The sequence below is a fragment of the Dicentrarchus labrax genome, unplaced genomic scaffold, assembly GCF_905237075.1.
Source record: "Dicentrarchus labrax unplaced genomic scaffold, dlabrax2021, whole genome shotgun sequence".
Taxonomy (NCBI): Eukaryota; Metazoa; Chordata; class Actinopteri; family Moronidae; genus Dicentrarchus; species Dicentrarchus labrax.
The window spans coordinates 8,288,372-8,303,126 of record NW_026136711.1 but is presented as its reverse complement, the minus strand read 5'-3'; the positions used below and the strand labels follow the sequence as shown (position 1 = coordinate 8,303,126).

Below are 14,755 nucleotides of genomic sequence, written 5' to 3'. Positions count from 1 at the left end.
TAATTTTACCTCACTTCTATATGATTTTATTTCTCTGACTTTATTTTTCCTGATTGCCTCCTGGAATGTTTTTAATCCTGGTTCCAGCCATGTAAGGCGCTTTGTAACTTTGTTTTAAAAGTGCTGTATAATTACAGTTGATTTATTATTATTATTGTTATTGTTATTGTTATTGTTGTTATTATCATTGCTGTTTGAGGTAACTTCATATTACACCAAATACATGGAAACGGTCTATCCTATTAGGTTCTGACTAATGGAAAGTGGGAAAAACTGTAAAATCCCCCCCAAACTACTACTGAACTGTGTCTAATCAAATCACACATATTTTAGGTCAGTCCTTTTGATAACCAATGTAATATTTTTCCACCTCCATTCACTGAGCCCCTGAGACTGTTTGAAACCTCTGGACTAGTCGATAGACATAAAATACATCTGCAACCATTCTGATGATATATTTAGACATTTTAAAGCAAAAATAGCAGAATACTCAGTGGTTTCACCTTCTCTAATTTTCATATATATCCTTTTTCTGAGTGTAGTCAATTCAGTGCCTTTGACAGTGGGATCTTATAGAAATTTGAAGACTTCACTGTAATGGGCATTTTACAGTTTTCAAACATTTTTAGACAAAACCATTAATCAATCGATTAATTACCAATTCATACTAAGAATAATAATTAAATTATTATTTTAACACAAACTGTGGATAATTAGATCTTAATGTGACTTCAAAGCTTTCCCCAATAAGACTCTCTAGGGATTCATTTAAAAGTGATTACATTTAAATGATTTGAGACACACAAAAAACCTCCAACTAGAATGAGCCCATAAAGTATTCAATAATTGGTGGTATTTCACTGTAGGAGAAAGCAGCAAATTCCCGCCCAAACATACAGAAGACTTGACCTCAGTGTGGTCAGAGACAGCCTTCCAAATGACAAATGAAATCTTTAAAACCAAAAACCCAAAAGTGGAGGAGAAATGAGGAAAAATCCACCACTCATAGTTCCTTTAAAGCGCATAATGTTTGTTTTCATTGGGGATGCATGTTGCTGCTAGAGTTGCTGATCCTAACACTTACTCTGAATCAGGTCTGTAACGTGATGAGCCCCAGCCAGAACAACTGGCTGAGGACGGTCTGGATCCCTCGAGAGGGAGCGAGGAGGATCTACATCGAGGTCAAGTTCACCCTGAGAGACTGCAACAGCATGCCTGGAGTACTGGGCACCTGCAAGGTAACACACTCAGACAGAGAGCAGAGGGCGGAGGAGCTGGGGGAGGGAACCAGCGGGAGAATGTGTAAGAGAATGAGACTACAGCTCGTTCCATTTTTGTTGTTAAGCCATTATAAACTATAAAACACAAACAGGTGTGGTAGAATACGAGTGAGACAAAGGTTTTGCTCATTCCCACAGGCTCATGCCACTTCCTCACTCATACAGATCATTTGATGGTTGCACTGATCAAATATATGCTGTAACATTTGATTTGATATTTGTTTATTCAGTAGAACTTCAACTGCCATTATCACAGGGGTAAGACCTTCTCAGTGGCCACTTCAACAGGTTGCTCATTGACATAGCTCCACCATTACATACAGTATATGCTTCTTGGAGAGTCGGATGCATTTACACCTTTTCAACATCTGACAAACAGGAGCCAGACACTGTAAACATTCGGGGCTTAGCCCAGACCTATGGGGGGTTCTGGGAGATTTTTTGCCCTTTTACAGCAGCTTTATGCACTAGTTTTCAGGCCTTTTGAGATAATAGAATGTCTATAAATCTGTACATCATTTTGGGAAAACATGATTGTTGCCCAGGAAAACAATCATCCTGTAGAGCCAACATTTACTCCTCAGGAACACCTTTATGTCCACAGTCCATAAGATAGTTAACTGTCCAGCTTGCTCACTGCGCTGACTCGACCGAATGAATCACAACACACACAACCCCCACGATAATGTTAGGATGGACCTATGATAGACAGCGATAATTCCCCAGTAATAAGTTTTGCTCAATTGATCTGCTGGTCAGTCAGAGACTCTGAGGGGAAATTTAAAGTTAATTTAAAAGCCTAAATGATTCTGGGCTTAGTGTCCCACATAGACCTGAGACACTTCACCATGAACCCTGCATCATTAAAAAAGAAGTCAATACTAGGCCTACTGGTAAATGATATGACCATTTGCTGTTCTGTTCTGTCAATAAAAAGATCCTTCAAAATGATTTCTAAAAAGAGTGGGAACCCTGGAAAACATTCACGGCCCAGGACCATCTGTATTGCTTCCAGGCTGCATTAAGCCTCTGCTTTATTAAATTGGGTATACACACACTAACAGTAAACTGTCATACTGCATTACTCATTTTGTACTCACGTACAGCACTCACACTACCTTGTTTGTTCTACAGGAAACCTTCAACCTGTACTACTACGAGTCGGACAGAGCGGTGGGCTCGGCTATACGGGAGAACCAGTTTAATAAGATTGACACCATCGCTGCTGATGAGAGCTTCACGGGGGTGGACCTGGGGGTCCGCAGGCTTAAACTCAACACTGAGGTATGAGCAACAGCACTAAACAACAACCCAAATACTGACTGATATGACAGTTAAATGTCAGTCCAGGCTCTTTGAAGCAATATCTCACTTTGGATTGGAAGTTTATTCCAATTCTGGGCACGTACACCTCCACAGGAGTTCAAGACGAGTTGGAAACATCCCCGGCCCTCGAGAGCCTCTTCCAGTCTCGTCTCTCAGGCGGTTCTGTGCTCGCTTCTGCAGATCTGTAAAAGAAAACAAACAGCAGGGCTCAGTTCAGTATCATGGGAAATACTTTGATATTGATAACAGCTTCAAATTTGATACTGGGTAGTGGAGCTACTCTTTTATTGATACCTTACATTGTTAGAAAGATGAAGATATGAACGACACGGTATAATTCATTGTACAGTCTTTCCATTTGCGACACATTAATCCTGAGTTACCTGTGGGAAACACAAAAATGTAAGTTAGGTTGTGGTTTTGTTGGCTTTTCCATTCACCCTTTGCCTTAATCTTTTGCTCCTACCGTTAGTAGTGCCAACGCGAGAACATTCTGACAGTGCTACAAAATATATTGCTTCACAGTGGCTGCTGTCTGCACTGCTTAATTTATTAATTCAACTATAGAACATTTAAGTATAAAACAAGTGGGGAACCCTGGTAGCTCATCTGGTGGAGACTGTGTACCATGCACTAGGGCCAATTCCTCACCTCTGTGGCTTAGGTTCAATTCCAGCGTGGGGCCCTTTGCTGCATGTCATCCTCTCTCTCCTGCCTCTCTTCAGCAGTTTGTATTGAATAAAGGCAAAAAGCCCCCCAAAATAATCTTTTAAAAATAAATAAATATAAAACAAGTATCTTTCACCTAATGAATAGTGATTTGGCTGAGATACTATTTGCTACTGTCACAACCTGGAAAAAAAAGGTTCATTTTTGAAAAATGCTGGGTAATTTCCTTACTTAGTGTAGTTTTTAGCAAACATTACTCAAACAGGAGGAAATAGCACATTTGTTGTGCTGATGAATGTTAAGGTATATGTAGGATTGAGTCAAATTAAACTATAGTTTGTGTGTTCATGGCAATGAAGGAACATGTCACCCAGTGCAACAGTGTGGCTCACTGATGTGTTTTTAATTTTTTTGGACAACAATGGAGCTCACACACACACACAATACTTGTTAGTAGATACAATCAGTGTTGGTTTGGGTTCTTTTCATGAGATTTGTAAACAGAAATATAGAATATCACCAACCTCATTCTTTAAAGCTGAATTTTTTTAAGTAATACTTTGGTCTCTCTTGCTCAACCACACACACACACACGCCATGAAATACTTGCCAAGTAATCCAATCTGAAATGGACTGTTGTGTTTACATAATGTAAAGCTGGACCTATTCCTAAAATGCTGTCAAGCTCTTCAAGCATTCAAAATATACACCCGCACTTCCGTATTTAAACCTAGCAGATGTTGAGCCAAACCTGGAAAGAATTAACTTTTTTTTTACAGCAGCCATTCTGACATGAAATAGTAGGGTAAACACAAGTGATCCCACTGATACTAACTGAGTCTCCGTTCCATGCTCAAACACACAGCTGAAGGTGTGTGCAGACATTTGTGGTTAAAGCGAAATCAAGTTAAAGCATCCGCTGTCACTGACTTTCAATTGAGTTTTAGAAATAACACTTTAAGTTGCATTGCTACTTGTAGCCTTCCGTTTTTCTGTATTGCATTGAGCCCAATCAATACAGAAAATCGCAGCCAGCCTGAAAACAAACACAAGGTTTTGGCTGCAGCTGTCCACACATATAATCATGCCCCGACCACTATATAGTAGTCTTGAGGTTGTTCTGCTTTTCTAATGGAAACCTACATGTTAGGGTGGGAGGGTGTTGCTTTTGAACTGTTATTTTGTATTTCATTTAACTTCAAATGATCAACTTGTAGCATGTTTACCTACATTCATCCATTCATACATCTTTGAGGCTGACATTAACCTTATCTTACCTTGCATATGTTTTATTTCAAATTATCTCTCTCTAATTTTTTTCAATCTTTTTCCTCTGGTCCCTGCAAATAGATGATTGTCCTCTCAGTTAAAAAACTATGCAAGAAGGATCTGGACATTTAATTCAGCGTCTGTCAGATTAGATATTCACCTGTACCGCACCTTTACTTGACAGCTGTAATATTCTTTTACTTTTTTAACCAATATCACCACCAGGTCATTAAAGAACAATGAATTCTAACAAATATGTATGATAGGGTGGGCAATATGTTAAAATTTTCCAGCCGGCTTCTGTCAGTTGAACAATCAGTATTTTTTTTGCAATTGCCCCAAGCTATGTCTATTTTCCTCTCACTCGTTCAACGCAGACCATTAAATTAGCAAAATAAAACTACAAAAATCACCCAAAAAACAATCAGTGATGGACTGCCGACAGCCGATATTCGTCCAATCTCCCAACACTAATGTATACAATTTCCGAGGAAACATTGCGTCAAAAGAGTGTGTGCCTGTAACTGACAGATGTTAGCACTCAGTGCAGTAGGGAAGAAAACGCCTGAGGCAACTTAAATGACAACTGTTGATTGTGATTACACAACATATGTTTAATCCCAACAAAAATATCCCCATACACCAGAAAGATCAGCAAAACTCATAATTAGCTGTCTAATTAGCACACACTGTTGGTGTATTCGGAAACTGAGTCAGTTTCATGCTGAAAAATCTATTCAATCCATCAAATCAGTTTGTAAACAAAGGCACTAATTGTTGTTTGAGCATGTAGAGATTGTTCCTTTAAAAGCATGGAAACACACTGCATGATCTTCTCTTTCACATTCAGGATAAAATCCATCATATGCAGTCTGAGAAACAGTATTTTAGTTCTAAGCAAATCCTCACGAAAGATCGGCCTGTTTCTTTCCTTTCTGCCTCTTGTGGAATGTCAGTACAAGGGGCTGAAAACAGGACGGACCTTAATGTCAGAGTGAACACAACACACAGCAATCTAACCCTAACCCTCAGGCCCAGTGAGTGTCTAAAACAAATTAATTTGCATATTATTGCACATTATGAAAAAGAGTACAATACAGTCCAATAAACAGCCTTTATACCATGGTTATCACATACATGTAGTTGTTAGAAAAAGTCAATTAGAAACAACTAGACTGGTTCTTATACACTCATTTGTGACCATATTACATGTTAATAAAAAACTTCTTAAATCATCTTTTGAATCACCTCCTGGCTGTTAACCGGTAGTCAGCTGTGTCATGATATGCTGATGTTGTTATGTTATGAAAAACAAGCATATAAAAATGTAAAAACATCCATGTTTCCATTTGGCTGTTGGAAGCGGAGCAGTTGATTAATGACTGTTGCCAAAGCACAACACCAAACACCAGTCCAGAGATTAGATTAAGGCTGCGTTCACACTGTTCCACCTGTTTTGTTCAGGAACCACTGTGGCAGCCACAGTTTGAGCTTTTAGTATGAAGAAGTGAGAGAACTTTCCAAACTTCTAAAAAGTAAATTGCCTGTAGCAAGTCTTATAGCAGTGCAATTCCAAGTACCAAAATGGCTGTGCAGTGTTTAAATGTTATATGTATTAGAATTAAGTAATTATTATAGCAGCAAACAACTGTTTGTTATGTAAAGATATAGTGCAGTCATGGTGTCCTGAGCAGAGAATGACATCACACTCCCTTTGCCTGTGTTGCTATCGCAGCAGCAAAACAACAAGGTTTTAGTGGATGTACATTGACAGGCATATTTGTCCCCAAGGATTAGCCTGCATTGCAGCCACCATAGCAGCTCTATTCCTAAATATTTTTACATCTAACTGAATTAAGGGTTTATTTTGACCAAACAAGCATTGGTGATTGATAGACATTGGAGACTAACAAAAATGGTTTTATTAATAAAGTCTGGTTGGTCGTAGCGCCTATTTAGTTTGGGCTGAAATGTTGTGCGACATCTAGTGGCAAATTTTGTGTTATGTTATGTGTGTTTCAAAGTACGTAAAGAAAGGTACAGCTGAGCCACACCACCCACTTCATTGCAAATGGAGTCTGTTATATACTAACCCAGTGTAAAAAGATAACCACCTGATGAAAATTTACAGTGTGACTGTGTTTGAACTACTGACTTTGTGCCGGCACGCATCTGTGCCGTCTGTGTTGTTTGACCCCCTTTTGCCACATCCAACCTGATGCTGCCCCACCACAGTAAAGAGAGTGCACCCCAACAAGTGGAAACAGACTCAGACAAGCACACACTCACATTAGTGATAAAGCCTATTTTATATTTGTTGTCACTGTCAAAAACAGTGTGTCAAACCCTCCTCTCTCCTCACAGGTGCGAGGGGTGGGCCCCCTGACCAGACGAGGGTTCTACCTGGCCTTCCAGGACATCGGCGCCTGCATCGCCCTCACCTCTGTGCGGGTGTACTACAAACGCTGCGTGGGCGTGAGCCGTAACCTGGCGGTGTTCACCGATGTGGTGACAGGCGCCGATTCCTCCTCGCTGGTGGAGGTCAGGGGTCAGTGTGTGGATCACGCAGAGGAGAGGGACACGCCCAAGATGTACTGCAGCGCTGAGGGGGAGTGGCTGGTGCCCATCGGGAGGTGTGTGTGCTCCGCTGGGTTCGAAGAACACAGAGACTCCTGCGTGGGTAAGTTGACTTTGGTTTGTTTAGGCTGGTTTGAACACTGATTCTAACTGGTGCAGACCAAGGGACCAGTCGGAGACAAGACAATTCTGGTGTGGGTTGTTTGTGGGGGGAACACAAAGAAGGCCAATCACAGGATTGTGCAACAGTCCATGTGACTTTAGCTTAATTCAAAAACTACAGTTAAATACTAAATCCATGTGCTGATTGTGGGAGCTGTCAAGGAAGTGATTCAGTATATATACAGTATATCAAAATATCTACGTAATTTGGCAGGATCATTCGGTAACAGTTTGTGGTGTGTAAGGGGATCTGTTATTTGTGAAAAGGAGAAGTATTTTGGCTGTTCTTCATTAAAAAGCAAGTGAAACGTAGGGACCAGACAGTATCAGCCCACACTCCCCTCACTGTGATATTACGGTACGAGACACCTCCTTTTCATCCTGTTTGCAAAGCTGGGGACAGACCTGGAGACTAGCGTAAACCTAACTGAGCATGGATCCTGCTGTGTTCCTGTACCAAAATGAAATCAGACATTCATTACACAGAGCTCGCCCTGCTAATCTCTACTGCATGAATCAGTATGAGGTATGAGATGGATGGAGAGCTGAGGGGAACACACAATGTAAACTCTTCAGAGAGAGCAGGAGGTTAGTGAACTTAATCAGAGCGAGACGAACTTCAGCTGAGCTGTGGCTCCGCTCTAAAACCTGCTACTGCCTCATTCAGCTCATCGCAGTTTTTATATCTCGTTGGCTTTTGTCTCTGGGTTTAAAGATCTAACCACCAATATCGCCGCTTCCTCAGTTTGTGTCTCCCTCTCCCCTCATTTTCTGTCATCTCTCTACTGTCCACTCTCAAATAAAGGCATAAGATGCCCCAAACCACTCAAAAAAAAACAACAAAAAAAACGCACACACCATGATTTTATCTCCCAGCTGTCGGCATAAACCAGACTGGAACAGACTCTGTCCAACATTGTCCGATCAGTCGTCACCCTGATATGATATTAATAATTTAGCCCCTCACTCAGATCGTCTACGTAAACCTAGGTGCGTGTTTAGTTTGAACTCGACAGTTGGTAGCTGTGTGGTATGACAATGCTTTAACCAGACATTTAGCATAACGGAAATTATTGAAATGCTCCCATTTCCTTTAATGCATCAAGAACAGGGAGATTTTCCCTCATGGGTCCACACAGTGCTGATGATTTTATGTCACTGTAAAGTATCTTGAAGGTAATCTCATTTACAAGAGAGACCTGGATAACGTCTGTATTCAGATTATACCATCAGTGGGCATGATTTATCAGGGTTCCTACTCAGAAATTATTTTTTCTTGACAATACAGGACAGGTGCCTAGAATAGCATTAATAGCATTAATGGGACACTCTGTGTTAGCTCTGTGGCCTCAGTGGAGCAGAGCTGCACTCTCCAGCAAATTGACCACAGTTCTTTAACTGTAACATTAATTTAGCCATACATACAAAAATTCAAGTAGAATTTATTTTAGCTTGCAGAAAATTCATCTTCTCATCTATTAGCCTATTAAAAGAATATGTAGATGTGACCATCTGCAGCATTTCCAAAATAGACTTGTCGCCAAAAGTTTTCTGCAAGTGGTGTGAACAGCTCCTGACTGACATTGAGCAGAAATGGGAAAGGAGCATTTTTCCCTTCCGCTTTGCTTCTGGTACAGTATAACCCTACCTTCAAAAAAAAGAGAAAGTCTTAAGTGAGTCTGCTGTGTTACTGTTAATTACTGTTAATGGTCCAGATGGAAATTAAAAGTGGAAATAGAACAGGAGGTTAGTCCGCATTGGGCCATTTTCCAAAAATCTTATTTACATTATTCACTCACAAAAACATGAGAACCTGAGAGGCATAACGGACCAGAGGGAGTCTTCTGTTGGTCCATATGACTTCATATTTACACCTGTGGGTTGGCTGTAAAAAGCCAGTGTGAGCACTTACCGGTCCAGAAGTAAAAGGCAGCATTGAATCAAGTTATTCTTTGGTCCAGACGATTCACAGGTGCGAATGCATCTGAAAATGTGTTCCGCTGAGGAGGCTGGAAAACACTTTTCTTTGCTTATTTTGGCTCCATCAACTCCAGCAGCCTCTTTTCTACTTGGAAAAATTATTTTCTCACAAAAAAATCATGTAAGCATCAGAGTTGCCCGTTTATGAAACGATCTGAAACTTTCCCTCTGAGCTCAGAGCGTCAGCAGAATGTAAAGAGCCTCCAAAGCAACACATGAATTTGGAAAGGTTCTAACCTTTTGAGTGAATCAAAAAGTCTGTTTGAAGCTCCGGCTGTAGATCACTTCAAAAAATAGACTAAATGAAGCAAAGAAGTTCAAGGTCTGGTCAAAAGCTTTTTTCTGAGGTCTAACACTTTTTCTCAAGTAGGTGCGTTAAGTACTGAGAAAATAGCCGTGTGCGTCTGAGCTGAAGCGATGATGAATAACAAGTCTGAGATGCAAAGATCCTCTCTTGTTTTCCCTTTTTTAAACCACATTCTGTTTGTTTTTGTCTTTTTTGATTCTTTCACGGGGTTTTGAGAGGCTGACCTCGTGCGGAGACCTGTGCATATTTCAGGTTGCCATGGGTTACAGTAATTAAAACCTATTAATCACAGAGCGATGGATAATTAAACGCTAAAAGCAGTTTGTCAGCTAAACGAGCCGAACGAGACACGCAACACCGGATCGCTCGCACCCCCCTCCCTCTGTCCTCCACCTCCTCATCCCCCTCTTCCTCCTCCAAACACCTACACACACACACACTCACAAATCTCTGTTGTGTCTCACCAATCTGAGGCCGGCGGCGAACACCCTCTTGGTTCGACGCAGCGAGAGCTCCTTGTCAAAATGTGTTTAAAAGCGTAGGAAGTGGTGTGTGTATGTGTGTGTGTGTGTGTGTGTGTGTGTGGGTCCAGTTCAGAGGGCCACTTCCAGACTTTCTATAATTAGTTGCAGGCAATTAGCATCAGCATAGACATGCAAAGCATAGCCCATAAAGGAAGGAAAAATCACCTTGAGTCACGTTTTTGTTTATGGAGCTGATTTTCTCCAAGTTTTAAGGCCGATTTGAATGCAACACGCTGATGTAAGTTATCTGAGGTTATAGAGATACGATCTGTTAATGGCGGGGGAAAAAGTGTCCAAAAATAGAGTTCATTCTGTTTATGATAATCCTCAGCTGGAGGTGATGTTTTCACCACATACTTTAGCTCCCATTACATCACGGCAGCTAGAGCACAGAGTGGATTTGCAGCGGAAGGAGCAGGGGGGGTAAATAAAAAAAATGGAGCTCTTCAATATATCCTCTACTGACGTCTCGTCTCTTCTGGCACCAAACTGGGTCGCTGTGCTAATTCACCCTCGCCAAAGCCAGCCACAGTCACGCACACACGAGACCAGACAAGACACAGAGAGGAGGACGAGGGCACGAGATGGTGAAAGGAAGACGGCTTAAGTGGTGAAGGCTTGTGTGTGTGTGTGTGTATGTGTGCAGAGAGAGAAATCAGACATGAATGTGCGTGAATATGTGTGTGTATATGAGCGTGCTTAAGTGGTTCTCCCCTGACAAAGGTGCAGCGCTTTGGCTGAGAGCACGGCATGGTGTGTGTGTGTCTGTGTGTGTGTGTGTGTATGTGTGCGCGTGCGAGGGTTGCGTGACATGCCGTTAAAAGTTTCACGGGGAGGGAGAGCAAAGAAAGACGAAGGGAAAAAGAGAGGAGGGTAGAAAGACTGGCGGAGTGGCTGACTGGACCCCTCGTCCACTTGAGTTTACATCAAAACACTGAGTCAGTGTGTACATGTGTGCAGGTGTACTGTATGTGTGTGTCTGTGTGCGTGCCTCCCGGTGCCAGTGAAGAATGGGCTAAAGTGCCCCATACAGTGAGAGCGATCGAGGACACACTGATATGAGACACACACACTTAGGCTGGTCACATCTACTCAGCTCAACCAGGCCCATCCAAGCCTGACACACGCGCACATATACACACACACACACACACAGAGGAGAAAGGGGTTGTACTCACACATGTGGGTTAGCTCACTCCTCTGCTCAGTCAATGGACCACAGCCGTCCTCCTACTCTGCGAACTGCACCGAGCCTCTGATGCTTTCATGATTTATGGTTGAGTTTGTAGGAAATAACATAATCCAGCTACTGGAACAGCAATTCACACACTATTACACCTAAAACAACTACATTAACCCCCTAACATGCAGTTCCCCCCTTTTATTTCCCCCTGTGGGACCTCTAAGGTCTGACAGTACCATAGATATATCCTGTATCGCCTCTTTATTCAAGCTGTATGATGTTTACACTCAAAATATTCAAACCCAAGACTGCATGAGTCTTATACCTCACCATTTAATCAAATAGTCCAGATGTTTACCAGAGTTTTAAGCCACTGAGAGCTTGGTTTCAAATCTCTTGTAAAATAATAACATTTGTAACTTTGAGAGGTTTAGTGTTCATGTGAGCAGGCTTGGAGAGTAATGGATTACATGTAACTGAGCTACGACATCAGGACACAGAAAAAGGTAACTGTAATCCATTACAGCTACAGACAAAAATATGTTATCAGATTTTAGTTACATTTAGTAAAAGGATTAGCAGCATTAAAATTTTAAAATACATACATTTTTCCTACAAAAAATAAAAATACACTCACACAAAGGACTAATTTTTTTTTTTTTTTTTTTTTCTTCTTTTCTAAGATTCCATTGTTCTGTCGTCTTACAGAAAACACTAGAATCAATACTTCTGATATTTATTTTCTCATGTTTTTATTTACATATTATTTATACACATATTAGTTGTTGAGGTAATACAAAAGTAACAGAAAGTAGTCAAGTTATGTTGACATTAAGTAGATAGATAGATAGATAGATAGATAGATAGATAGATAGATAGATAGATAGATAGATAGATAGATACTTTATTTATCCCGAGGGAAATTCAAGTATCCAGTAGCATACAAAAACATACATTACATACATTAAACATACATGAAACATACATAAGACTAGAATTAAAAATAAAATAATTTTTTTATATATATATATTATATACAATTTTACATATTATGTAATGAATGTATTACATATTGCATTCATGCTATTTATTACAAAATGTCTTTGTTATTACATAATGCTTTTATTGTTATTAAATAATGTGTTGTTGCCAGCCTGAGAACAGAGCCAAGAGGAGGTGCAGAAGTCAAAAATAAACTGTCTACCGCAGCTTTGAACTGGGCTCCAGCTCAGTGAGGTCTTAGAGGCTGAACGTATTTATTTCAACCAGAATCATTTAAGAAAAGAACCCCAGAATGTTAAACTGTGCAGGCCGTGGAGAAATTGTATCCGTGAATACAAGATGTGCAAAATGTTACTTTGCTTTTAAATGTAAAATGAAACCACATTATATTAGTTAGAATGTTAATAAATGTTAATATATTAATAAATGTATTCATCAGTTTAAATTAAATGCTAATTGAAAAAGAACTAGCACATCACTCTGTATGCAGTCTCAGTATTTACTATAAAGCACAAATGTTTTCATTATCAATATCCATACTAATATGGACTAATAAATCGTACATTTTTACAGTATTTATAAAACCAAAAATGTATCTGGCAAAACTAATGAAACTATTGATCATGTGGATCAACATGGAGCTAAAATGCTAATTGCTGCTTTGGGGGTTGTTTTGGAATACAAAGGCTGATATTAACTGAACAGGTTTTTATCCAACCTACTGTACAGACTCTGTTCTAGCCTATTTGGCAGTTCCATGGGTTTATCATCATAAATTATTGTGGCCTTCAGATATGTTTGATCCCTTTGTGAAGATAAAATCATGACCGGAGCAAATAATGAGATTTAGGAAATTACTGTGTCAGTCAGAGCCAACTGTACAGAGGAGAGGTTATTTCTAGAGTCTGATAACATTTGAATCTGAAAGGATTATTTTATGCTCCATAGTATTTCAGTATCCACAGTCTGTGTATGGTCTCATTGAGACTTTTTACATGTGTTATATGTCTTGTTTTATATGGATGTTTTGTTGTGTGTGGACTAAGGGAGTAAAGATTTACTGATACAAGATAGTTTTAACATTATAGATGCAACTGCATCAGTACGCAGACCCCTGGATGGATCTAAATGTACCATGAACCGCTCAATGGTCCAATTCTAAAGTTAGGAATTGTTGACTGAAGCTTGGCTGCTAACAGCGTCTCCACTCTCATCAAAGGTAAAAGGTCAATATGCAGGTCTTGTGACAAGAGCGGCGTTAATAACGTTAGCGCAGCAGGGTTTGCGAGGTCGGTACATAAACATGTCCAATAACACAGACAAGATTCACAGTGCATCATCACATCTAAAATCTAAAGTTTGGAAGACATTTGGATTTGGAGTCCAATTGTAAGATCTGTTGGACAGCAATGAAGTCCAGCGGTAGCACGACAAATCTTATCACTCACCTGGTGAGACGGCATGGTGACACCTATTGTGGCGATGAGGAGTCTGTGGATGCTAATACAGCTAGCACAAGTAAGCACATGGATATTAAACACTTTCTAGTCACAACTTACTGCAACTCTGCGAGGTCGAAGGTAATCTCAGCAGAAAGTCTTTCTGTCTGTGTCTGTTGGAAAAGCAATAAATACAATGACAGGTCATTCTGAAATGAAACATTTGTCTTCCATTTTCTTCCCACACAGAAATAAAATAGTTGGGATTCCCTGGTATTTTATAAAATATATGTATTTGAATGTAAGTAATGTCACTTTCATAGAATTGGCTTTTTTTTTCATTTAGAATGAAAAATAAATGTCTACATTAAATAAATGTTAAGAACTGTATCAGATTGCATTGTACTGAACTGTTCCATATTACAATGCATCGTCCCTGAATCACATTGTAGCCCATCTATCTAAATATGTATCGGCTCGTCTTAGTGGCAGCTAATGGGGATCCAAGAATAAAGAATAAGGTTCTGGTAGTTTGCGGTTGCTCTGTATGGACTGGGTAATGTTGCTGTAATTATAACAATACTTAATATTTTCCCAAATGGATATATACCATGATGGCACACAAAGATTGTAACAATTGATTTTGAAATGTTTAAACATTTCTGACTGTGTCGATCAAAATAAAAGACGTTGAGTTTTAGCCTTAAAATGATGTGTGTTATCAAACTGCGTGGGTGTTTGTGCAGGGTTGTAATTTGTCACTTCTTCCTTTTAATCAGACAACAATTATTGGCTCCTGCAGTCACTGAGGGATTGTGGGATTGTTCAGAGCCTCTTTGACTCTCCTGTAAGCAAACTCTCCTCCCTGTCACACGGCATGGAGGAGGGGGAGGAGGAGGAGGAGGAGGAGGAGGAGGGAGGCTTAAAGAGTGAAGGAAAAGGGGTGGGAGAGAGTAAGTTGAGCATGAATAAATGGAGAGGTGAGGACGAAGAAGAAGTGAAATAAAAGAATCAAAAATACAAAGACAGAGAGAGAG

The 14,755-nt window shown here is 40.1% G+C and overlaps 1 protein-coding gene across 4 annotated transcripts in view; it reads left to right on the top strand.

Moving 5' to 3' along the window:
- The window catches only part of epha8 (eph receptor A8), a 120,538-nt gene that overhangs the window by 53,614 nt on the left and 52,169 nt on the right, over window positions 1-14,755 (top strand). For all 4 annotated transcript variants that reach the window (XM_051415504.1, XM_051415503.1, XM_051415502.1 and 1 more), the window contains exons 4-6: window positions 1,095-1,238; window positions 2,415-2,564; window positions 6,909-7,224. In XM_051415504.1, coding sequence (XP_051271464.1) covers window positions 1,095-1,238; window positions 2,415-2,564; window positions 6,909-7,224 — 610 coding nt within the window. The remainder of the gene's footprint in view (window positions 1-1,094; window positions 1,239-2,414; window positions 2,565-6,908; window positions 7,225-14,755) is intronic.